We start from the raw sequence: 23324 nt of genomic DNA, 5'->3' as shown, positions 1-23324 counted from the left end.
TAGCTGCCGTTTTCCTCCAAAATGCTTGTTCTATATCTGAGATATTCTGAATGTGTGGGGTGGGGTGGGGAGTGGCTGCTGCTGAAGAGAGCTCCACTACCATCTAGGGAGAGAGAGAGAACCCCACCTCTGCCCCCATTCATCCATCAGCTCCACCTGAACTGGTCCCTGTCCCACTCTCGATTTTCAAGACGGAAGTTCAAAAATGCCGATTTTTGGCATGGTGGCCCCAGCTGGGTGTGCACTCTGCCACACCCTCCCATCGACACCCCCCTCCCCGTGACAGTTTGGGGTTGCAGCACAGGCACCAAAGGGCGGGGACTTACCTGCACCAATCACCTGCTCGATTTTGACACACGAGATGTCAATCTCCTTTGCAAACTCCCTGACAGCCTCATTGGGGTCTTCGTAGGTGAAAGGGTCGATGTAGATCTTCATGCCGGGAGTCACTGCGCAGGGGTGGAAAAGGGTAGAGATGTGAATCTCTCTCTCTCTCTCTCTGTCTGTCTGTCTGTCTCTCTGTCTCTGTCTGTCTGTCTGTCTGTCTGTCTGTCTCTCTCTCTCTCTCTCTCTCTCTCTGTGTGTGTGTGTGTGTGTGTTCATTCAGCACACTTAAATACCCAGCTCAGCCCCAAAGAGCTCAGGCCAACTGTCACTGTTTCTCCCACTTCACAACCTTTGACACCCTTCCAGCACCCTTAACGAACTACCCTTCCCAGGATTCTTTGGGGGAAGCCATGAGTGTTTAATGTGGTTTAACAACGGCACCTTAAATGTGTAGTGAAAACGAGGCCAAAGCAGCAAGATGAACCAATTCTCCCTGGTTGCCAACCAGTTCTCTCCCTTCCCATTCTGACCACCACAACACACTGCCTTTATTGCAAATGTGCAGCGGTACCTGGAAGTGTCTGCATGAGCCTGTTTGTCAGCCTGTACGGGGAAATGCTTATGCGCAACTCAGCTGTGTGCCTCTGGTGGATCAACTGATAAGGCATCTGTCGTGGTGGGGTCATTGCAGCGTCAGGAAACAAGCACAGGGGAGAAACTGCTCTTATTCTAAAAAGGGTGACCCTCGTTTCGTTGGCAGGGTTGAGACATGGGAGGTTCTTGCTACCGTTATGTGCTGGGATTGTGTTTATGTCAATACATATTGGGATCCAGTGGCTTTTGAACTCAGCACCATCACCGCACCAAAGATCTATCTGGACCCCCAGGTTGTGCTTACTTCCAATATTTATGGGAGATTCCCTTCAAATTAACAAAGCAAGATGTATTAATAACTCGTTTGCTAACAGCTGCTTGTTCAGTTGTGGCTCAAGGCAGGAAGGAACTTTCTACAAATTCCCATTACCAACTGGTTTCAAAGAGCCTTCTTTACAGGGCCTTCAGAGAAATTGACACACAACTCTGGGTTCTCAGACAAGAAGCAGACCTGATGGATTTTGTGGCTGCCTGGTGGCTTCTTGCAGCTTATTTAATGACACGGTCAAACACACAGCAAATCCTATCAAAATATGATTTCATCTTGCACTTTTTTTGATTTTGTGAGTTTTTGATCTGCTGCTTACCTCTTATCTTGGATTGTTACTGCCATAATCCTTCTTTTTGCCCAATTTTCTTTTTATCTTTCGCCTCCTTACCTTATACCTGACCATGCTCAATTCCCCCCCTTTGTTGTTGTCGAATTGTTGAAATAGTCTGTTAGTTATATAAAAACAGTTTTAAAATATATTTTAAAAATAAACTGCTTTTATACTTGCTTTGCTACTTGGCTTTTCCATTTCCCTCCTTATTGAAGGTGGGGTACTTGGCGATTGCATGTGGAGTAGGGGCTCTAACTACCTGAAGCTAGTATCCAGTTTTCTCATTCATACAGTGCCTGTGTGTGTGTGTGTGGAGAGAGAGAGAGAGAGAGAGAGAGAGAGAGAGAGAGAGAGAGAGAGAGCTGGTCAGGCTAGCTGATGTTGCTTTTTATTATCAGGAATAGCGACGTCTGGGGTGGAGTGATCGATGCCTCAGACCGGGACTCCAAGTGACTAGGGCCCAACACTTGATCCCTGCGCCACTAATGCCCTTTCAACTGCTGGTCTGGCCAACTGTGCCCTATACTTCAGAGGTAGTACCAGCCACCCTGTGCTTTGTCAGCTGATCAGCAAAGGCCAATCCCTGGGTGGCATTTAGCTACGTTCTGTCCCCGCCCCCTCTCTGCATGCATGATGCTGTCCCCAAATCTGCTGAGATTTCAGGAGCCTTCAGGGGGAGGGGAAGCAGAGATCATTCCATTGCACAATTAAAAAAAATCCTTACATTGATGGAACAATTTGCTTAGTGCTTTGTTGAATTCAAACCCTCCCCCCCCGCCCGCTTACACTGCCATGGAATGCCCTGGCCTCAGTGGGTTAGGAAATCATTTATGGTGTGAGGACAATGATTTCAGCCAGAGGCGGGGAACCTTCCCCAGCCCAAGAGCAACGGTCACTTCTGGGCAAGCCTCTGGGATCAAGCAAGTCATTGTTAAATGGGCCTCTCTGATCTGTGTTTTCTGTCCCCAGACTGTTCCGAGACACACCTCCATTTCTGGTGCCCAGCTCTGTCCTCTCCATCCTATATCTTTGTCCTCCACTCTATCACCAGAAGCCTGGCTCTTATGGAGACCTGACTGACAGCTGGGGACGTTTCGTATGCAAAGAACAGCAAGGTGTGGGCCTGGAGGGTGGAACATTATTTGGAATATGTTATGAAGGAACTCTTCAGCCTTGGCCCTCCTAGATGTTGCTAGACTACAAGGCCCATCACCCACAGCCAGCACAGCCAAAGTTCAGGGATGATGGGCCTTGTAGTCCAATGACATCTGGGGAGCCAAGGTTGAAGGAGGTGGCTCTAAAGAACTAAGTTTGTCCAGAGGGTAGGGTGCCTTCAAACGATGGGGGGCAGAGGTTTGGAGGCACTGAGGCAGATCAGGAAACCACCTCCCCACCCCTCACCCCACCCTTGGGGCTTCATGCCCACTGGAGAGTACATACTGTGGCCGCTGGTATAATGCTGCAGCTTGTCGGTGTACTCGGAGTCTGCACGCTCAAATCCTCGTCTTCTGGAAGGAGAGCACCGGGCTGAGCGGGAGGCAGATGGACTAGCAGAGCAGGGGGGCAAGGCTGGGCTTCAGCTCTCAGCCCAGAGGCACAGAGCATCTTTCCCACGCCCCTCCCACCCCTTCCAAGTCCCTCCCTCCCTCCCTCTCCCGGGAGGCTGCACCTGCACTGGGGTGCATATGGGGCGGCCACTCAATTTCCACAGAGGCTGCATGTACAATCTGCACTGTCTCTGGGGCCAGGGTGGTGCCCATGTTAGGCATGCACAGGGCACCCATCTGCACCAGCCACTCCCAACTGATAAAGTCACCTCTCTCCCACCAGGCTTTTCCACCCACCCTTGAACCAGCAAGAGCCAACCATCTCAGAGCATCTCCTACCGCTGCTTCTTTTAGGAATACAATAAGCTGCCTCTGTCGGTCTGGCTCACTATCGCCTGCTCTGACCAACAGAGGCTCTCCAGGGTCCTGCCTGGAGATGCTGAGATTCAAAACTGGGACCTTCTGCATGCAAAGCAGAATGCTTTAAACCTGAGCTAGGATAGAAGTGGTTCCTTTCAGACCAGCAACACTTTCCTCTGCAGCACTGGTTTCTCCATTATGAATTGTTTGATGCAAGAGCTGTGAAACGGGAGCAGCGTAGCGTCTCTTATAATGCCTGCTGGATCTCTCCCAGCTCCCCCCCCCGCCTCTCCTCAAGTAGCAAAAGCGCCCTACCTGTTGCAAACAAGGACGATGACCACCAGTGCAATGAGGAAGACGAGTCCCGCAGCTGAGGAGCCAATGATGAGTGGCAACTTCTCCTGGATGCTGGTTTGGTACTCAGCTGTGAGGAACAAGAAAGAAGAACGAGGAGGGGTTTACTCCTCGGTTCGATGAAGGGGCCCCAATCCCAACCAAGGTTGGCACTGAGAGGGAGAGCTGAATCACTGTGCATTTGAAAAGTGAACCTCTCTAATTTGCACATCCTGAAACAATAGGTGAAGAGAAACACAGCCATCCTTTGAAATTTGCACTTTTCCGAATTTTGCAGTGCAAAGTAATGCATGCAGGATCACATATCATAAAACGCATGCTGGTATATTGGTGACCAAAAAAAATGTGTACAGGTAACTCACATCTTAGGCAGGGGTTATGTTCTGGGGATGGCACTTATATGCGAAACCATGGGTACTCAAACCACCTCCTTGGAACCACTTAAGTACTGATGAATTTTCAAGAGGTATTTTAAAATGTATTTGCTCTTGGCATCCATCTGTCTTGAGAGACAATGGAGTGCGCCTCCAAGGGTGAAGCCAAATCGCTGTGTTAGCAGCACTGAAGTGACATCCACTTGGCACAAGCCTGGGCACTGCGTGTGGAGGTCCTGGGCTGCCCAGATAACAAGATCCCCCTCTCGGCCTCACTGATGTGGTCCAAAGGAAAGCAGAGCAATACGTTTGGCACCAGCTTGGCTGCAGGATTTGCCGGAAGGAGGTGTACAAGGTGCCATCCAACCGTCTTAGGGACTCTACTCCAGATTTGTGTAGGGTTTACTCCATAGCATTTTCTTCTCCTGATGTTACTGTATCTTGCAAGGCAGCAGATAATACTGTATATATGTATAGATACATGCTCTGAAACTGATATGGAAACATGGAGAACTGAGCTTACGATTCCCCAACTGGCGCAGGGAGTCTTCTGCACCACATCTCACCTTCGGTCATGGTCTGGAAGTACATCTTGCCACTGTAACGCCCATAGCCTGCCACAGTGCGTGCCCGCACCTGGAAGACGTAAATGGTGCCAGCTTTGAGGTTCTGCACCGTCACAGTGTTGGTGGCGCTCTTAACTGCCGTGGCGTTGAGTTCACTAAGATCCTGCCAGGCAAACAGAAGCCAGCTGATGAAACGAAACCTTCTGGGCACCCCCCCGCCCCCAAGATATATCACCCTAGGCCTCTTCTAGGTCAGCCTTTTGCAACTTGGGTTTGCAGCTGTGTTTTACTTTATTATATTTACCATACTCATGGTGATTCTATGTTATTTTATATAATTAACACATGCATTTATTTTTGTTAATTCACTGTTTTATATGTATTTATTCCGCACCATAGTACTTTGGTTTTTTTTTAAGATTACAAAAATTTGTATACAAATATTTATGCCCATTGGCTGAACTGTACTAAGGATAATATTTTTTTATATACCGGTATATTTATGATGCTGTAATCATACTCACACATAGTTTATTCTGTGCCATTTATATAACTGGTGCAATATTGTCTGTGGTTCTGCATGTATTAAAGCTTGTAACAATATGCAAATTATCTATTTATATAATAATAATAATAATAATAATAATAATAATAATAATAATAATATCCCATCCATCTAGTTGGGTTGCCCTGTCTCTATCTATCTATCTATCTATCTATCTATCTATCTATCATCTATCTATCTACTATATCTATCTATCTCTGGCATCTATCTGTCTATCCATCCATCCATCTATCCAAACATCCCCTCACCTGAAAGTCCTTTGACTTCCATGCCACCCTCCTGAAAGTCTCCCCCTAATATTTACATGGGAACAAAGATCTGGTGAAGACACCCCCCCTCCTGACACACTGCACCAGCCCTGATTCTGCCGCTCTCTCCTGGCTTTGCTGTGGAACAAGGACGGAGCAAGGCAGAGCCAGGGCGCCCGTTTATGCAATATAGGTCAGGACCTATTTATCGGCTCAAAACGGTGGGCTCTCCCCCCCTCCCCCAGCTCCTGCTGGCCTGAAGGGAACCAAAATATAGGTCATCTGGAGGGAACAGAGGATTAGCCCTTTCCACTGCGAATTGAAGTGTGGGGTGCGGGAAGGACATTTGTGACTTCATGCAATCATGGAGTTTTAATTAGCTTTTTTTCCCTGATACACACACCCCCTCTTTGATACACACGCAATTCCTCGCAACTGGGGAATGAAGGAGATTGTGGCTCCCTGTCATAAGCATTTCTGTCTGCCGACGATTCTTGCACCCGACTCATTCTAACTGAAGAGCGCCTAACTCAATCTGGTTTAAAACTGCATGATTTTTGTAGAGGAAAGAAGTTTAGGAATTCATTGAAGAAGAACAGGGTATTTATAATCATTCCAGGTGTCCGTGGAGGGGATATATTAATGGAAAATGTCTAGTAAACCAGATTGGTAGTCGGGTTCCTACTGAGGGTATTTGATGAGCCGACATGACAGTGAAGAGGGATGGAAGATTGGAGTGATAGTTCTAGGATACTATGGCAGTGGACCAAGCTGTATTGTAACTTTTGAATAAATTTTATATTTTAATTTTATATGTATAAGCTATTTATATAGTCAGATAAAAGCTATTTTTAGGACTTGAAATTAGTGGGTTGGCAGCAGAGGCAGACGCTGTACCCTTCTGTTTACCTTTTTTTGCTGCCTGTTTTTCGAGATTCTGAAAACAGAGACAATCACACTCCCCGTTGCTGGGAACACCATTCATTCATTCATTTTCTCATAAGGCTCCACAGTGAACGCATGAATCATTGCCCTCACTCTCAGTTGGATTTGGATGGCATTGCATGGAATCATCATGAAGCCAGATCAGAGCAAGGGCACTAATTTCTTCCCTCACTCTTGAGCTGTGTTGGGGCAACCTTTCTCAGCCTGAGAGCCACTTTCCATTCTGGGCAACCTTGTAGGGGCCACATGACGGTGGTGAGTGAGGCCAGAGGCAAAAGTGGAGAAAAGCAATAAATAGAATATAGACCTTTGTACAACAGGATAGTTTCTATACACACTGCTCTCTATCCTGTATCCAGACAAGCAAGAGGCATGCTCAACATTCAAGGACACATTCCAGCCAGAAAAAAAGACTCAAGGAGGGTATGAAGCAAGACTGGTGAGGGATATTATTTGGGGAGAGTCCTGGGGGCCAAATAGAAAGTCTTGGAGGGCCACATATGGCCCTCGGGTTCTTCCTTGTTTGCACATCCCAGATTTTGTTAGAAATCCCCCCCCCCCCATTTCACAGCTGGCCAGCAGAATGTGGAGGTTGGTGGAGAGGATTTCAGCTCAGCACTAATCAGGGAGGAGGAGAGAATGAGATGCAATTGCATGTCAAGTGAAGTTTGAGGAGAGGGCCCAGAATGGGTCCATTTCCTCCTCCCACCCACTTCAACCACAGCTCCCAGTATGAGGCTCCGAAGTGGCTCTCCAGAATAAAACCAATGTTGTTCTTTTCCAGAAAAATGCAACACACACATTGACAGTAATTGTCAGTTTTCCATTTCAAAAAAGAAAAAGGAGAGAGAGAGAGAGAGAGAGAGAGAGAGAGAGAGAGAGAGAGAGGAGTTTTCCCAGCGTGAGACGATTCAAAGCCTCTTCTAATGCCAGAGCTCTAGAGGAACTCGAGAGGCTCACTTCAAAGAAACCCTGTCGGCAGATTCACTAATGCAGAGATCTTACTGGAATTTGAAATCCAGCTCTGTGTCTGGTGCTCAGGTGCAACATCAAAGTGAGATATGGGAGACACTTGGAAGGTGTGTCTTCCTACTTACAACCAACTAGGCCAATTAGGTTTCTTATTGGACCAATGTATTTGACCCAGAGTTCATAGATGCTTCTTCCAGTTCTTCCTCCTCCCACAGCTGCCTCATACTCCATCAGACCTATTGGTCCATCTAGCTCAATATTGTCAACCCTGACTGGCAGCAGCTCTTGGGGTTTCAGGCAGGGGAACATCCTCAGTCCTACCTGGGGAGGCTGTCGAGGACTGAACCTGAGACCTTTTGCATGCAAAACAGATGCTCTGCCTAAGGGCTGGGTGATATCTGGTTTTCAACTTCGCAATATATCACAAGCTGGCTGGCCTCTTGACTGGAACAGCCACAGCAAGTGGTCTGCCAGACAGTGCCAGCAGTTTGGTCCTTGATGACTCTCCCTGATGAGAGTTGGATGTATGCCCCAACCATGCCCCCTTGTCCCCTGGTACCTTCTCGTAGTATTGCAGCTCATAATCCAGAATGACTCCATTGGGCTGGTCGGGCTGTGACCACGAGAGGGTGATGCTGTCCACCGTCCGACTCACCTGGTGCATGATGGACACGGCTGAAGGGGCTGTAAGAGAAAGAGGTCCGTTGCCTTAGCCAATGTGTGATCACTGCCCTGCAGGAAAGGAGGCGTTTCAAGGAAGCTCCTCTATATGCTGATGCCACATCAAACGCTTACTGACCTACAAGCAATGGCTCAGCACCTGCAACTGTCATGAATGCTGAGTCACCATAAAGCCATTGGTGGTATCAATCCCGTGTCAGTGAACTGGTATGTCCCGTGAGCAACTTCCTCCCTCTCGACAACCTTCCTGTGGCTGTTGAGCTGCAACACTATTTCAGGCTCATTCTGGGGTTACCTGCTGATCAAGCAATAGTCACAGCTTGTTCCAACTGTGCAAGGAGCTGTCCAGCCTGGGTTCTTGCCTTGTTGCCTAAACTTCTTGGGACGAGTTCAAGGTTTCACTATTAATAATATAAAGCCCTTAACAGCTTGGGACCATTTTACTCGCGAGATCACCTCATGCATATATACCCACTCGACCGCTTTTATCTGTGGAACTGGCACTGTAACCAGTGTTCTGCATGTAAAACTTGTCAAACAGTAATAAAAAATACCCTTGTTATGGGGTTGGGCTAGCTGAGCACATTCCTATTGACTCCTTCGTGCATTTGGTAAGCGACAGGTACACATACCTGAGTAGGGTGTATGGTTGTGGTGATGGATGATTTAACCCCACAGCAATCAAGAGCCCAGCCCCTGAATAGTTTTTGCACTTGTACCTCATTCAAGAGCCCTGTGGTCAGAGCTCATTGATTGTGTTGTTGCCACAAAGGCGTCTCAGTCATTTCCCTCAAGTTTTGTTCAGAACTCCTGGCTGATCAGGTTGGGCTACTGATTCTCCTCCTCAGCAACTCCCTTTACTTCTCATCCTTTGCTAACACAGGACAACTTCTTCGTACAGCATGATGTGATCCAGGTCGGGTGCGGGGGGTGGGGTGGAGTTCTGGTGTCTTGGAAATGAACACTAATTTGTGGAAATGGGCTGTGCTATGCTCAGGGCAATTCATTACAATGAAACTGACATGTCTCAGTTGGGAACTGCCAGCCAACTGAGAATTGTGTCAGGCAAATGAGAGAACAAAAGGCCCCTTTTGTAGCGGCTTTGTGGCCCCCACCGGGTGACAGGGCTAGATGGGGAGGGGAAAATTACCTAGTCCTGTTGTTAACTAGGCTGCGTCTCACATGTGCGATGTGTCTGAGCCAGGGATGTTGGCAGAAGTCCAAAAAACCCAACACAAACCTAGACCACCTACAACTACCACTCCAAGAAAGTTGCCTCTTAGTTAAAAAAACAGGAACATGGTGGCTACCAGGAAGCCGCCACAGTGGGGACACTCAGGTGAGTGAGAGTCTGCCTTCTGAACATGATGAATAAGGGCATTTGGAAATGTGAAAGCCTGGATTTTCCTGATTCAAATTCCCAAGTAGTGGAACACTCATGACCATGTTTGTCCTAGGACAAGCATGGAGAACGCTCTTTCATTAAAAATAAAATAAAATATTGTTATTAATTTTTTATTAATAACAATCCAATGGAGGCCACATTAATACAATGCCAAATCATGCCAAATCACAGTAAAATCAAAAGAGCCAATTAAACAGTTCCAAATTAAACATTTTTGTTTTTTAAAAAAATGATTTTTATTGAATTTCCAGATAAACATATTATCTACACATAATATTATTTCATCTTATTTTCCATTTCGTATACATATACAGATAGTTTCTAGAAAGAGAAACTAAACTAAAAATAAAAATAAAAAGGAAAGAACTTCCACACTTGCTTCTTCTGTTGTTTTCGTATTCGATTAATCATCTGCCAGGTATTATTTCAATAGTTACAATTTTCTAAAAAAAACCGTTTCCATATTTTCCCCTTATGTCTTACACATAATGTCCATGTATTCCATTTATATCTATAACTACACATTATATTACATTGTTATCTCGTTTGTGAATTTCCAGTAAGAAGTATTGTCATATAGTAAATTTTATCGTATTTCTCCCACTATATCTTACATACAGTATCCATATGTTCTATCATGTCCGAATTAAACATTTTTGGATGACTCCCCATGTTCTGGCTATCAGGAGTTGGTGTTATTCCTTGATCCTGCTCCAATTCTCTTAATTAGTCCAAGTTCTGCAAGCATGGAGAACCTTCTTAGCAGCCACATTCCTTTTGGGGAAACCTTTTGTGGGCTACTGATGCTGGGTGGGGCCTGGTGGGGAACTTTTACCTTCGTAGAGTAGGCTAGATTCTACACATTCTCACGCATGCCCATCCAGACAAGCAAGAGCTATTACCAGTGTTCAAGTACATATCCCAGCCAGGCCAAAACACTTGAGGAGGGTGGAAATTAGGGCCAGGGAGGAGGGTGGCTGGGGTTGGCATGTAGCCTAGGAAGAGTTCCAAGGGTTGGATAGAGAGGCTGGATGGCCACAATTGATCCACCCCTGCCCAGGGAGGTTGGGTGAAGACAACCACACCTCTGCTGCTATGCCTAGTTCTCCTTCTGTAGGTGGGCAATGGGGAACCTGAGCTGTTCCTGGCATTGGACTGCAGCCTCAATCAACCCAGGTTGGGGCTGAAGGGTGTTTTAATGCAGCAACATCTGGAGGGCCAAAGATCTCCCAATCACCACTCTGTTGTTGTTTAGTCGTTTAGTAATGTCTGACTCTTCGTGACCCCATGGACCAGAGCATGCCAGGCACTCCTGCCGTCCACTGCCTCCCGTATTATGGTCAAACTCATGTTGGTAGCTTCAAGAACACTGTCCAACCATCTTGTCCTCTGTCATCCCCTTCTCCTTCTGCCCTCAATCTCTCCCAACATCAGGGTCTTTTCCAGGGAGTCTTCTCTTCTCATGAGGTGGCCAAAGTATTGGAGCCTCAGCTTCAGGATCTGTCCTTCCAGTGAGCACTCAGGGCTGATTTCCTTCAGAATGGATAGGTTTGGTCTTCTTGCAGTCCACGGGACTCTCAAGAGTCTCCTCCAGCACCATAATCCAAAAGCATCAATTTTTGGTGATCGGCCTTCTTTATGGTCCAGCTCTCACTTCCATACATCACTACTGGGAAAACCATAGCTTTAACTATAAGGACCTTTGTTGACAGGGTGATGTCTCTGCTTTTTAAGATGCTGTCTAGGTTTGTCATTGCTTTTCTCCCAAGAAGCAGGCATCTTTTAATTTTGTGACTGCTGTCACCATCTGCAGTGATCATGGAGCCCAAGAAAGTAAAATCTCTCACTGCCTCCATCTCTTCCCCTTCTATGCCTTCAAAAAGGGAAGGCGTCCCAATGGACTGCTTCAACCACTTTTCCCCAACTGCATCCTAGGGCTCAGGTTGCACCAAACACCCAGCCAGCATCTGCAGTGGCCACAATGGGTTCCTTAGCCATGATTGCCTGGTGGGTACCCCTAGTCCCTATTTATATAGGGACTTGGCTCATACAAGACCATGGGCCCATCAAGTTCATCCACATTGACTGGCTGAAGCTCTGTCAGGGTTTCAGGAAGGAGACTTGGGACATTCCGTTTGCAGAACAAGTGCTCTAGGACTGAGCTATAGGCCTGCTTCGAGTCCTCGCAGTGATAGCACATCTTAGTTAACAAACATCAGGCTAGTGTTGAACTAAAGCATGGCACCCAGCCATTTTTATAAGATTTTGAGTTGGAGCAAAAATGCATAGCCTCTCCCCATACAAACTGGCCTGGACTCTGCATTCATCACCTGAGGCCCTTCAGTGTGTGCCTCTTCCATGTGAGGTCCAGAGGCCTGCTCTGTAGTCGCTCATTGTTTGTGAAATGCTCTCCCCAGGGATGTTTGCTTGGAGCCTTCGTTATATATTTTTAGGTGCCAGGCGAAAACGTTCCTGTTCCAACAGGTTTTGGGCTGATTAATATCCTACAGCCTTTTAAATGGGTCTATGGAAAGGGGGGGCGGGTTATTGTTTTGCTTTAAATATTTACTTGTGTTTTAACTTGTGTTTCATTCTGTGAACTGCCCAGAGATCTTTTGATGAACAGTGTAATAATAATAATAATAATAATAATAATAATAATAATAATAATAATAATAATAATTTGGGAGGCAGTTAAATTCTGAGAATTCTTTGAAACGGGAGATGTCTTATCAAGATGATATGTGGGTTTTCATAAGCCCACAGTCCCCGATGCAAATATTTCTGAGCCCAGAGATAAGAGTCTTGGTGACAACTCAAAATTTCATGAAGACATCAGGAAGAAACATAAGAAGAGCTCAGCTGGGTCAGGCCAAAGACCCATCTAATCCAGCCGCCTGATCTCACAATGGCCCATCAGCTGTCTATGGGAAGCCTGCAAGCAGGACTTGAGCACAACAGCACATATCCCCACTTGCGAACTGATATTCAGAAGCTTCCTGCCTCCAACAGTGGAGATACCCGTCATGGCTAGTAGTCATTGATATTTGTCCAACCCTCTTTTTCAGCCATCCGACTTGGTCTTCATCACTACATCTTGCGGGAGCAAATTCTGTGTGTGAAGAAGAGCTTTCTTTTGTCTCTCCTGAATCTCTGAACATTCAGCTACCTTGGATGTCCCTGGGGTGCCTGCAAGCAGAATTTGAACACAAGAGCACTCTCCCTTCCTGGGGTTTCCAGCATTATGAGAGAGGGAGAAAAACGTTTCTCCGTTGAGGGTGTTGGAAGGAAGAATTATGAACATGCGCACACAACAAAGTGTTTTGGAGTATCTCAGAGAGCGACGTGAGCTGAATCACACATCTTTGGAGCTGAAACGGCTTTTCCCTGGGGGTCAGCAAGGTTAGGGGTTGGAGAGCAGTATCATGGCTTGGTTTGCTGGAGTCATGGGGGTGTGTGAGAGAGAAAGAGGGGGGGGGGGCCTTCTGCTTTCCAAGCACATTTGCAGTGACACACTTTGCTTGCTCCTGTCTTCTGCTCGGAGTACCCAGTGACCTGGATTAGCAGGGGTGAGGGTGGCTGGACGATGTGTGAATGGCCTTAGAACAGGGATTTGAACCTGATTGTTATCTGATCCTTTGTTTTCCTGAAAACTGCCCTGCACTGACATTTAAATGCTGATTTATTTATTTACCTTTTTAAAAAACAGAAGCTTGCTTAGGAGAGAAAATGCTAGTCTGTCCAATTCCAGGCAAGGGACCACCCCAATGGGCCATTTCTCTACAATCTAATTGGTTCCCCCCCCCCTCTCCACTTTGCCACAATTCATATGGACATATATTGAATCAGACCACTGATGTATCCAGCTCAGCATTGTCTACACTGACTGGCAGCGGCTCTCTAGGGTTTCAGGCAGGGGGCATTTCTAGTCCAACCTGGAGATTCTGGGGGATGAACCTAGGACCTCCAGTGTGCAAAGCACACCCTTCCTTCAAGACATGGGAAGCTGACTATTCATCTATCCAGATCAATATTGCCTACACTGACTGGCAGCAGCTCTCCAGGGTTTCTAAAAGGGACACATTTCAAGCCCAATCTGTTGATTCTGGAGAACATGGGACCTTCTGCATCCAGGACAAAGAGCTGGCATGGCCCCCCCAGAAGCGGCTGAACCCACCTCAGTCCCAGGCACCATGGCCAATGACCAGAGAAGATGGGAGTCAGACTCTAGATACTCTGCAGCTGGTGAGAAAGAAACTACTGAGCTGTGATGCTTCAGGGTGAAGCCATTAGACCATAAGATCTTGCTGGATCAGGCCAATGGTGATTATTTATTAGTAGTATTCGTATTTAAATTTATATACCGTCCTTTATCAAAAGATTCCAGGGCAATGTACAACATTGAAAACACATTACAGAACATCAGTTATAAAAAGCATACTGACGGACAGCCTAATAATAAAACGGCCATCATAATAGCGGTCTTATTTAGTCCAGCATCCTGTTCTCACATTGGCCAACTAGGTGCCCAGGGGAGCCTGCAAGCAGGATTTGAACACAAGAGCACTCTCCCTTCCTGGGGTTTCCAACAACTGGTATTCAGAAGCATTGCTGCCTCCAGAGAATAGCCATCATGGATAGCCCCTCTCCTCCATGAATTTGCCCAGCCCTCTTTGAAAGCTGCCCAAGTGGGTGGACATCACTGCTTCCTGAAGGAGCGAGTTCCATAGTTTAACTAGTGTGAAGAAGTGCATTCTTTTTATCTGTCCCGAGTCTTCCAAAGGGTTGGAAAAAGTTGCTCCGAACTGAACAGATCAGCCTAATATGGGGAAGAAGTTGGGGGAAATCGAGGCATTGGGATGCAAGGCCCTCCCTTCCTCCTCCTCCTCGCCTCCACGTGGCTTTCCATCCCGACCCCCCAGCTGCAAGACACGAAGCAGACAAGCTGCCTCTGCTGGGCGGTGGGGGTCAACCGACATGTTGTCTGGGACGACCCTGGACCACATGCTGGCCATGAAACCACCACCCGTCTCCAGTTTCCCCTTTCATGGCCTGAAACCCTGCCAGCACCAATCCATTTTCACTGCTCCTCTCTCTCTCTCTCCCCGTCTCTCCCTCGCTCTGTGTCAGCTGCCAGGTCTGCAGAGCAAATCTGGTCCTTGCGAGTGAGTCTCCCTCCTGCCCACCCACCCACCCCCTGCCCGCAATCAAAGGGCCTCCTTGGGCTGATGGGGCTCAGCCGCCCGGCTTGGGTTACGTGCAGCAGAATCAGTCTCTGATCACAGTAATCCCCGTAACTTGTGTTGAATCGCAGGGGCGGCTGAGCCCACCGAAACCCCCTCTATGTCCCCACCCCACCCCAAGAACTCCGAGGAATGAGATGGGGCAAGGAGGAAGGACAGAGCAGCTGGGGGTCTTCCGGACTCCCCCCACCCCCAGCTCCAAACCTTCACTCAAGCGTTCTTCCCCCAGCATCAGGTTACCGTTGGCCACCATCAAGCCAACGGGGGAATTCTGGTATTTTCAATTAACGTCCGGCAGACACGGCTGTGCTCTGAGGTCAGGGTCAGAAATGTCTCATGGGAGGGCGGCTGCGTGTGGCTGGGGGGTGGTAGGGGGGGATAGGGAGGACTCACAAAGCTGGACTAAGCAGATCCAGATATGCAGGCTTCCCTTATCACTGGAGGTGGAGCTTTTGGGGAAAATTCCAAGGTAACCATGGATGGACCTGCTCATTTCTCTTTCTTACACTTGCATTTTCCTAATATGCACATTTTGGGGGGCAAGGCACACATATTTTTGCAAGCCATTTCTCCTAATTAGAATGCATTCACCATTAGGAACATTTAAATGCTTTCCTATTCCCAAATAGATGCTCTTGCATACCGAGTTTTGGGCTGGAGAAAAAGCATTGCAAAAGTCCAAACTTCCAAGGACAGCTGTTGTTTAGATTCCCTTATTGGTTCTGGAAGTGTGAGTGAAAATGCAAACTAAGCCAATTTTTCCTCCATTCCCATTTCAAAGCCAGAAGTGGAAATATTATAATAATAAGAAAAATCTTCCTAATCACTTGACTTGTCCGCATCAAATGTTATTCTGTCTTTGGGGCACAGAAATGTCATGGCAGTGGGTTCGAGACTCACGTTGGACAAAAGAGTACTGCAATGCAACGAGTTGGCCTAGATCACCCACGGGGTCCTTTCCAACTCTACAATTCTACGATTCTATGAAATACTCAGAGAGTCCCTGTTCCTTGAAAGGGAGTTTCAGAGGTGAGGGGCCCAAACTGAAAAGGTCCTGTCGCCCATCACCACCCACCTTCCTCCAGATGTGGATGGGGGGGGAAGAGAGAGATGGAGCAGGGACAGAGCCTGATCTCAACGGTGAGAAGTGTTCCTGAGGGAGCAGGCAGATTTCTAGACATCCTTTTCCACAAGCCATACATAGAGGAATCTGTGCGCGCACACAACCCCACAGACTGTGATTGTATGCAACCCACAGCTCGGGCCTTATTTGGGCATTCAAACACCACCAGTGGAAATGTGGGGAGGGCATAGAGGGTCCCCTTATGTCCCCACCTTTTGGGTCAGCCCATTCCTCCTCCTTAAGTGGGAAGGTCTGAAGGTGGTTTCTGAGCGCTTTGGGATGAATGATAGCATTGCTATATGTCTAGGAAATCCCCAACATGTCCTGTTTTTTTGGGGGGGCCTACATGCCCATCCAGGGGTGGGGATGGGGATTTTTACAACTGTAAGCAAATGTTCGGCTCAGGCTCTGTTTAGGGCTCAAAGGTAGCCTGAAAAAAGCTCAACAACTTTGTTCATCTGGAAATATGGCAACCCTACGAATGCACTGAAAACCTTCAGCGCAACCAGGTGTCCAGAGGCTTCGAATCACAACCAGCTGAGTGCTGCTAGAACTGAGTTACCCAGGCTATTGCCTGCCAGGTGTTTTGGAAGACAACTCCCATCATTCCTGGTCATCAGCAGGGGCTGATGGGACTTGCAGTCCACAACATCTGGAAGACACCATATTGGCAAGCCCTGCGTTGGAAGCCCCATTCCTGTTTGGCATGCCATTGCCACGGTCTCCTCTGGGCCCAGGGACAGTTTGGCACAGGGCTCACACCCTGCTGCCTTCTTCACGCGTTCACTTTGACCACATTACGCATCATGTGGACCTCGAAATTTCTGTGCCTGATGCTTCCTACCAGATGCAGTTCATCAACAGTGGCCGGCAGATGTTGCTGGACTCTGACTCCATCCCCAGACAGCATAGCCAATGGTCAGAGATGAGAACCTAAGAAGATCCTGCTTGATCAGGGCAATGGCCCATCTAGTCCAGCCTCCTGTTCTCACAGTGGCCAACCAGATGCCTGTGGCGAACTTGCAAGCAGGATCTGAGCACAAGAGCACTCTCCCCAACCTGTTTGTTTCCCGCAACTGTGACCCAGAAGCATTACTCCCTCCAGCTGTGGAGGCGGAAGCATAGCCATTATGGCTCGTAGCAATCAATAGCCCTCTCCTCCACGAATTTGCCCAGTCCTCTTTTCAAGTCGCCCAAGTTGGTAACCATCCCTGTCTCCTGCAGAGGTGAGTTCCATAGTTTAACTATGCGCGGCACGAAGAAGTGCATTCGTTTATCTATGCAGGAGCTTATTCTGGAACTCAGAGGAACTTATTCTGAGCAGAAGTTGGATATCCTGGGGGGGGGATTCTCCAGGGCAGGGGACCTGCAGGAAGAAGGCAGCCTGGGCAGAGCAGCATGCCTCTGCGCTCAGAGAAGACAAAAGTCTCGGCCTGCCTCAGCCTCCCTCAGCGCCATCATTCATGCTCGCTGCTGCCAGACCCTTTTGTTGTTGTTCCATGCTGGATGTGTGTGTGTGTTTCTCTCTCTCTCTCTCTCTCTCTCTCTCTCTCTCTCCACAGCTTCTGTTTCCAGCTGCTAATGATGAACATCAAGGCTGCCAGGCTGTGCAGAGAGCTTGCGAAAGAATCCTGCCTCTAATTACGGGAGAATTAGCGAGCAGACAGTTACTGTTTAGCGCTAATGAACAGATACATTAAGGAAGGCGTTGTGCCCGGGCTGGGAGCCTCAGCTCAACACATAATAAGGCCGAGCCAAGCCGAAACACGCAGGGGGAGCAAAGGCAGAGTGGAAGGTTTCCCCGTCTTCCTCTCTCTCTCCCCCTCCCAACCCGCCTCCATCGCTACCCTCCCTGCCACCCCTTCCCTCCTGCCAAGGTGCGAATGTTCACAGTTGCTGCAATAAAGTCGCAACCACATTGCTTAATTACAAGGGGTGAGATCTGAGCATGCAAGAAGCAGGCCTGACAGCTCTCCTGCTCTGGCAGCTCACAGAGGCAGCCCCAACAAGCGAGGGAAATTCAGGAGCGTGTCAGAAGTTCGGCCTTTGGCAAATCCCAAAAGGCACTGATCAGAACCTGCCCCCCCCCACATATTGCTTTCAACTAAGTCCTACTCAGAGTAGACCCACTGAGGGAAAATAGACCTGTCTATTGATTTTAATGGGCCTAGTAGGTCGAATTTTGTATATAATCTTAAGGCTTCGATCCCTGGGAGTAAGCCCCACGGAATTCAATAGGGCTTACTTCAGAGCAGACAAGGGGTTAGGATTGTGCTACAAATGTCAGGATCAGAATTTAAGGTATCCCCGAGATCACACACTTCCCAAATGTTCCAATGCAGTTCTCCAATTATTATTATTATTATTATTATTATTATTATTATTATTATTATTATTATTATTATTATTATTATTATTAGGACCAAATTGTGGGTGATAGACTTCTATGCATGTGTCAGTTCAAATCCCACCTTTTTCAGCATGGTGTTTTTGACAGAAAGTGTAGTGTTTTGGTTAGGGTGTTGGGTTAGGTTCTGGGAGACCAGGGTTCAAATCCCCACTGAGACATGAGACTCACTGGGCGATCTTGAACGAGGCACAATCTTTCAGCCAAACCTACCTCACAGGGTTGTTGTGAGGATAAAATGGTCAGGAAGAGAATCATATATGCTGCCTTGAGCTCCTTGGAGGTTAAGGTGGGATATAAATGGAACAAATAAACAAATAAGTGTATTTTGAGAGGAAATAAGTTTTAAAGAATGTATTTGAATACTTATTCAATTGCAATTTTTCACACACACACACACACACACACACACACATCAGATTAATGCAGAAGTGAGTCAGAATGACTACTGCTGAAACCTATGTGAAAGTGGGGCTGTATGAGATGCTATTCCTGCTCCAAGAAGTTCTACTGAAATTAATGGCTGTGATTAATTTAGCTCAATTAATTTCAATGGGTCTTACACTTTGTGGAAGTTAGCTGGATGCTGGCAGGGCTTGGCAAGAGTTGTGGACAATCCAAATGTCCTGGAAGAAATTCAAGTGAGGAGAACTTTGTAACCTTCCCTAAACATTTCCACAGACCAGCATAGTGTCATTTCTCCCCGGTGTTTGGTATCCCGAGAATCCCATCTTTCGGGGGGGGGGGGTAAGCCTCAAATGGACAAGATGCTAGTCCTCAAGATTGTGTGTGTGTGTGTGTGTGTGTGTGTGTGTGTGTGTGTGGGAATGCCTCCTTGGCTTGACCAGCTTCTAAGCTAGACCAAAGTGTTTGTTTTCTTGAAGCATGGAAATCTATCACCTGAATAACTGTTGGGAGCTTGCCAGTATTTGTAAATGCACAGTCAATTCAGATGTTAGAATTAGGATTCTGCACACCTACCAAGCCATGCTATGTAAACAGAGGTGTGGGCTATGCCAGATTTACCAATAAGCTAAACAAGCTATAGCTTAGGGCCCCACTCTTTTGGGGGCCCCTAAAAAAAATTAAAGGCAAAAAAACTGAATGTACATTTCCAAAATATAAGATAAAAAACAAATAAAATAAAACCTACATACAGCAACAGTGTTTTGTGTTGTATAGGCTCCTATGATGTAAGTCATGGGCCCTGCCTGCTAGCCTGCTCCCTAAAATATCATTGGTTTGCTGTTGACAAAGGACAGCTGGACATATAAAGGGCCCCATTACCTTCAGTAGCTTAGGGCCTCATCAAACCTAAATCCTGCCCTGGATGTGGGCCTCTAATGGCCAGTCTGAAGGAGCTGACTTTGTGTCTCGGTAAGGGAGATGAAGAAGACCCCAGAAGATGCTATTTTCTCAGTGGCAGAGTTTTCAAAATGCCCACCTCCTTGGGGAGCTGGCAGAAAGGAGGAAACTAGAGGCGGCGTTTTCTGCAAATCTCAGTGCCTAATTTATATGCACAGATTCCCCCCCCCCTAATTTCCATCTTGCTCCTTGATCTTGACAAAAAAAAACTCAATTTCCACACACACACATACACATAATATTACACCCTTATTATGAATGTATACATTCAAGGTTTCTTAAACGAACCAGCACATAAACAGATCAATGAGGCGTATAACTTTATAATCAAACACATATGTATTAATGTTTATAGAATTACGCTGCAGGAATACAGTGGACGTGGTTATGTTATTATGTATTGCGTTGTAGCTTACTCGGAGAGACAATGGCCCTGTGAATCTGGACAAACAGAAACAATAGAGCATGTGCTTCTCCAGTGCCTATATTATAGAGACATTCGTATTAGCCTCATCTCCCCACTGCTCCATAAGTACCCAGGGAGCACAGGATAATTCTATACCTCCCTGCTGCTTTCAGATACCAACCCTGCTACAACATACAACGTTCCCAGATTCTGCATAGCAGTGTTCAAAATCCGTTGGATGATGATCTGTGCCACAAACTGGATTTAATGCATACTCATATCAGAGTGCTCTGTAAATGGAGAGCTATAGTCTTTTCCACATCCGTTTAATGTTCCTAATGCTTTTTAAAGATTATTTTAGCTTCTTTTAGATTCTTATAGTCCTACCTTCTGTTTTAATAATTTTTAGCTTCCCAAAAAGGTTTTACAGATATTAAATGATTGTACCCCACCCTAATTATGCTGATCTATGACCAGACACAGGTGACACTGTGGGTTAAATCATAGAGCCTAGGGCTTGTCGATCAGAAGGTCGGCGGTTCAAATCCCTGCGACGGGGTGAGCTCCCGTTGCTCAGTCCCTGCTCCTGCCAACTTAGCAGTTCGAAAGCATGAAGTGCAAGTAGATAAATAGGTACTGCTCTGGCGGGAAGGAAAACGGTGTTTCTGTGCGCTGCTCTGGTTTGCCAGAAGCGGCTTAGTCATGCTGGCCACATGACCCGGAATCTGTACACCGGCTCCCTCGGCCAATAAAACGAGATGAGCGCCGCAACCCCAGAGTAGTCCACAACTGGACCTAACCGTCAGGGGTCCCTTTACCTTTATGACCGGAATAAAGATTTGATTTGAGTACTTAGATGCATTGAAATCAATGGGTCTACCCTGCGTAGGACTAGCATTGGCTTGTAACCAGTGCTAATCCTGCACACAGTAAGACCTACTGAGCTTAATGAATATTCCTAACTTAGGTTCGTTAATTTTAATGGGTCTATTTTGGGGTATAATTTTGCACATAGGTAGTCAGACTTTAAAAACAAAAACAAAGTAGGATTAAAAACCCAGCAATCTGAGTGCTCACTTGCAAGAGGTGCTTCAAGGCAGTCAAAGCTCAGTTTAGTCAGATAAAGCCATTGAAAACTGATTCCTCCTTTGAATATTGAATAAAACATTGGATTGTAGAAAGTAGAAGAGTTGGGTGTTACCTTGGAGTGGATGTTTTGAATATTTTTCTATATATAGCTGACATAAAGAATCAGAACTTCTGCTTTCCTCTCTCTTGCCCTGTGTAACTTTTTCCCCTATTTTGCTTTGTGTTTTTTATTTAGATTAGTTTCTTTTATCTTTGATAGTCTAAAAAAAGGCATTTGATACTAACCTTTGTATATCTTTTTTTTTTCAAACTTTAATAAAATCTTTTCCTCCTCCACCCCTAAAAGAAACAATTTCTTCTGCAACAGGTTCTGGGGACTAAAGCATATGCAAGAAACAGATTTGGGAATAGGAACAGAAGCTGAATTTTGGATTCAGGGGGCAAGCTGGGGCAGGTTTCCTTATAAAGCTGGTACGGCCAGTGCCGGATTTACGTATAAGTTAAACAAGTTATAGCTTAGCACCCCATTCTCTTGGGGCCTCCCCAAAATTTAAAGGAACAAAAACTGGATGTGCATTTCCAAAATATAAGAATAAAAAACAAATAAAATAAAACCTACATACAGCAACAGTATTTTGTGTTGTGTAGGCTCCTATGATGTAAGTAATGGGCCCCGCCTGCTAGCCGTTTGTTATGTGCAAATGGCATTAGATACCTCTTAGGTCCATAAATTACCATATAGCATAGATTCAACACAAAAAACAGCGACAATTTGTTGTTGACAAAGGACAGCTGGACATACGTGTATAAAGGGCCCCATCACCTCCAGCAGCTTAGGGCCTCATCAAACCTAAATCCAGCCCTGATCTCAGGCAGCATCATGGAAACCATGCAAAAGATACTTCAGAAATGGTACTTAGACCCATTTAAACTTCCATATACCCATAAGCATCCTTATGGGTATCTATGTGCTGGCATGGGTGTAGGGAAAGAGTCGGCTATAGGCATTTGTGGTGGACATGACCAAAGATGGCAGATTTTGCGGAACACGCAAGATAAGATAAGTAAAATTTCACACCAGCATATCACAAAGTCTTGCATTACTGAATCTCTGTTTAAATGAGAATCAGGAGTCGGTGGATAAACCACCAATTGGATTTCTCTTTGTGGCAGAAAGTATGGTTATAGCCACATCATGGAAGGACTTAAAAGGTGCACTTGAGCGCTTGGTACAAGTGAGTAAGACATATCGCCCTTATGGAAAAATTGACTCGCAAATTAATACTGCCAAGAGGAACAAAGCACAGATATACCTGTGCAGGAGAATGGTGGAGCTTTGTTTCATTCACAAATTCTCCTGAAAACCAAAGACCGGTTCCAACAGTCTGTACTAATTTGTGGATCACACAATAAGGGCATGTTTTATAGATGTATAATGCTATAAGTTGCCGTGTATGTACAGAAATACAGGTTTTCATATTTTTGGGGGGGTGGGTGGGTGGGTGTCCTCCAGAGAAGTAAGTAAATAAATAATAAAAACAACAAGAAGGAACCTGACCATGGAATGGAACAGATCCTTACCAGCTTGGTTGGTGGTGATGTTGACAGAGGCAAACTGGGGCGAGAAGGGGCTCTGGTCAGTGACGCCATTCACCGCCTGTATCTCAAAAGTATACTGGGTGTGGGCCAGCAGGTCGCTGATGTAGACGCGTTGCTCAGCCAGGCCAAGCTGACGCGGTGTGAACTGGACGTTGTCTCCGCACCGGGTGCACGCCCCCCGGCCCGAACCGCAGCTCTTGCAGATGATGTTGTAGACCAGGTCCTCGCGGCCCCCTGAGTCCCGGGGCGGACTCCACTCCAGCATGAGGGAGGTCTCGTTCACGCTGGAGATGACGGCCTGTGGGGCCGACGGGATCGCTGTGGGAAGGGAGGAAACGGGGAGGTAAGATGGTGCAGGAAAAGCTCCTCCTCCCAAGTGACAGCAGGGACTTTCAGGGCTGCCAGGACTTTCCTAAGGCTGCAGCCCTTACAGGCTCTGTTTTGCATCCCAAATGTTTCACCCTGGCTGGAATGTGTTTCTTCAACTTTGAT

At 46.7% G+C, this 23324-nt stretch overlaps 1 protein-coding gene across 12 annotated transcripts in view; it reads right to left on the bottom strand.

Annotated features, from left to right (window-relative positions):
- Window positions 1-23324, bottom strand: part of EPHB2 (EPH receptor B2) — a 104794-nt gene that overhangs the window by 11343 nt on the left and 70127 nt on the right. For 2 of the 12 annotated variants that reach the window (XM_033156457.1, XM_033156464.1), the window contains exons 5-10: window positions 22815-23150; window positions 8074-8198; window positions 4785-4854; window positions 3806-3914; window positions 3024-3130; window positions 327-452 (exon numbers count right to left, since the gene is read on the bottom strand). In XM_033156457.1, the coding sequence (XP_033012348.1) occupies window positions 327-452; window positions 3024-3130; window positions 3806-3914; window positions 4785-4854; window positions 8074-8198; window positions 22815-23150 (873 nt within the window). Of the gene's footprint in view, window positions 1-326; window positions 453-3023; window positions 3131-3805; window positions 3915-4784; window positions 4948-8073; window positions 8199-22814; window positions 23151-23324 lie in introns of all 12 variants that reach the window. The other 10 variants (XM_033156459.1, XM_033156465.1, XM_033156461.1 and 7 more) reach the window with 7 other exon arrangements.

The sequence above is a fragment of the Lacerta agilis genome, chromosome 8 (assembly GCF_009819535.1).
Source record: "Lacerta agilis isolate rLacAgi1 chromosome 8, rLacAgi1.pri, whole genome shotgun sequence".
Classification (NCBI taxonomy): Eukaryota; Metazoa; Chordata; class Lepidosauria; order Squamata; family Lacertidae; genus Lacerta; species Lacerta agilis.
Note: the sequence above shows the minus strand (reverse complement) of the source record. Positions and strands in the feature narration are given on the sequence as shown.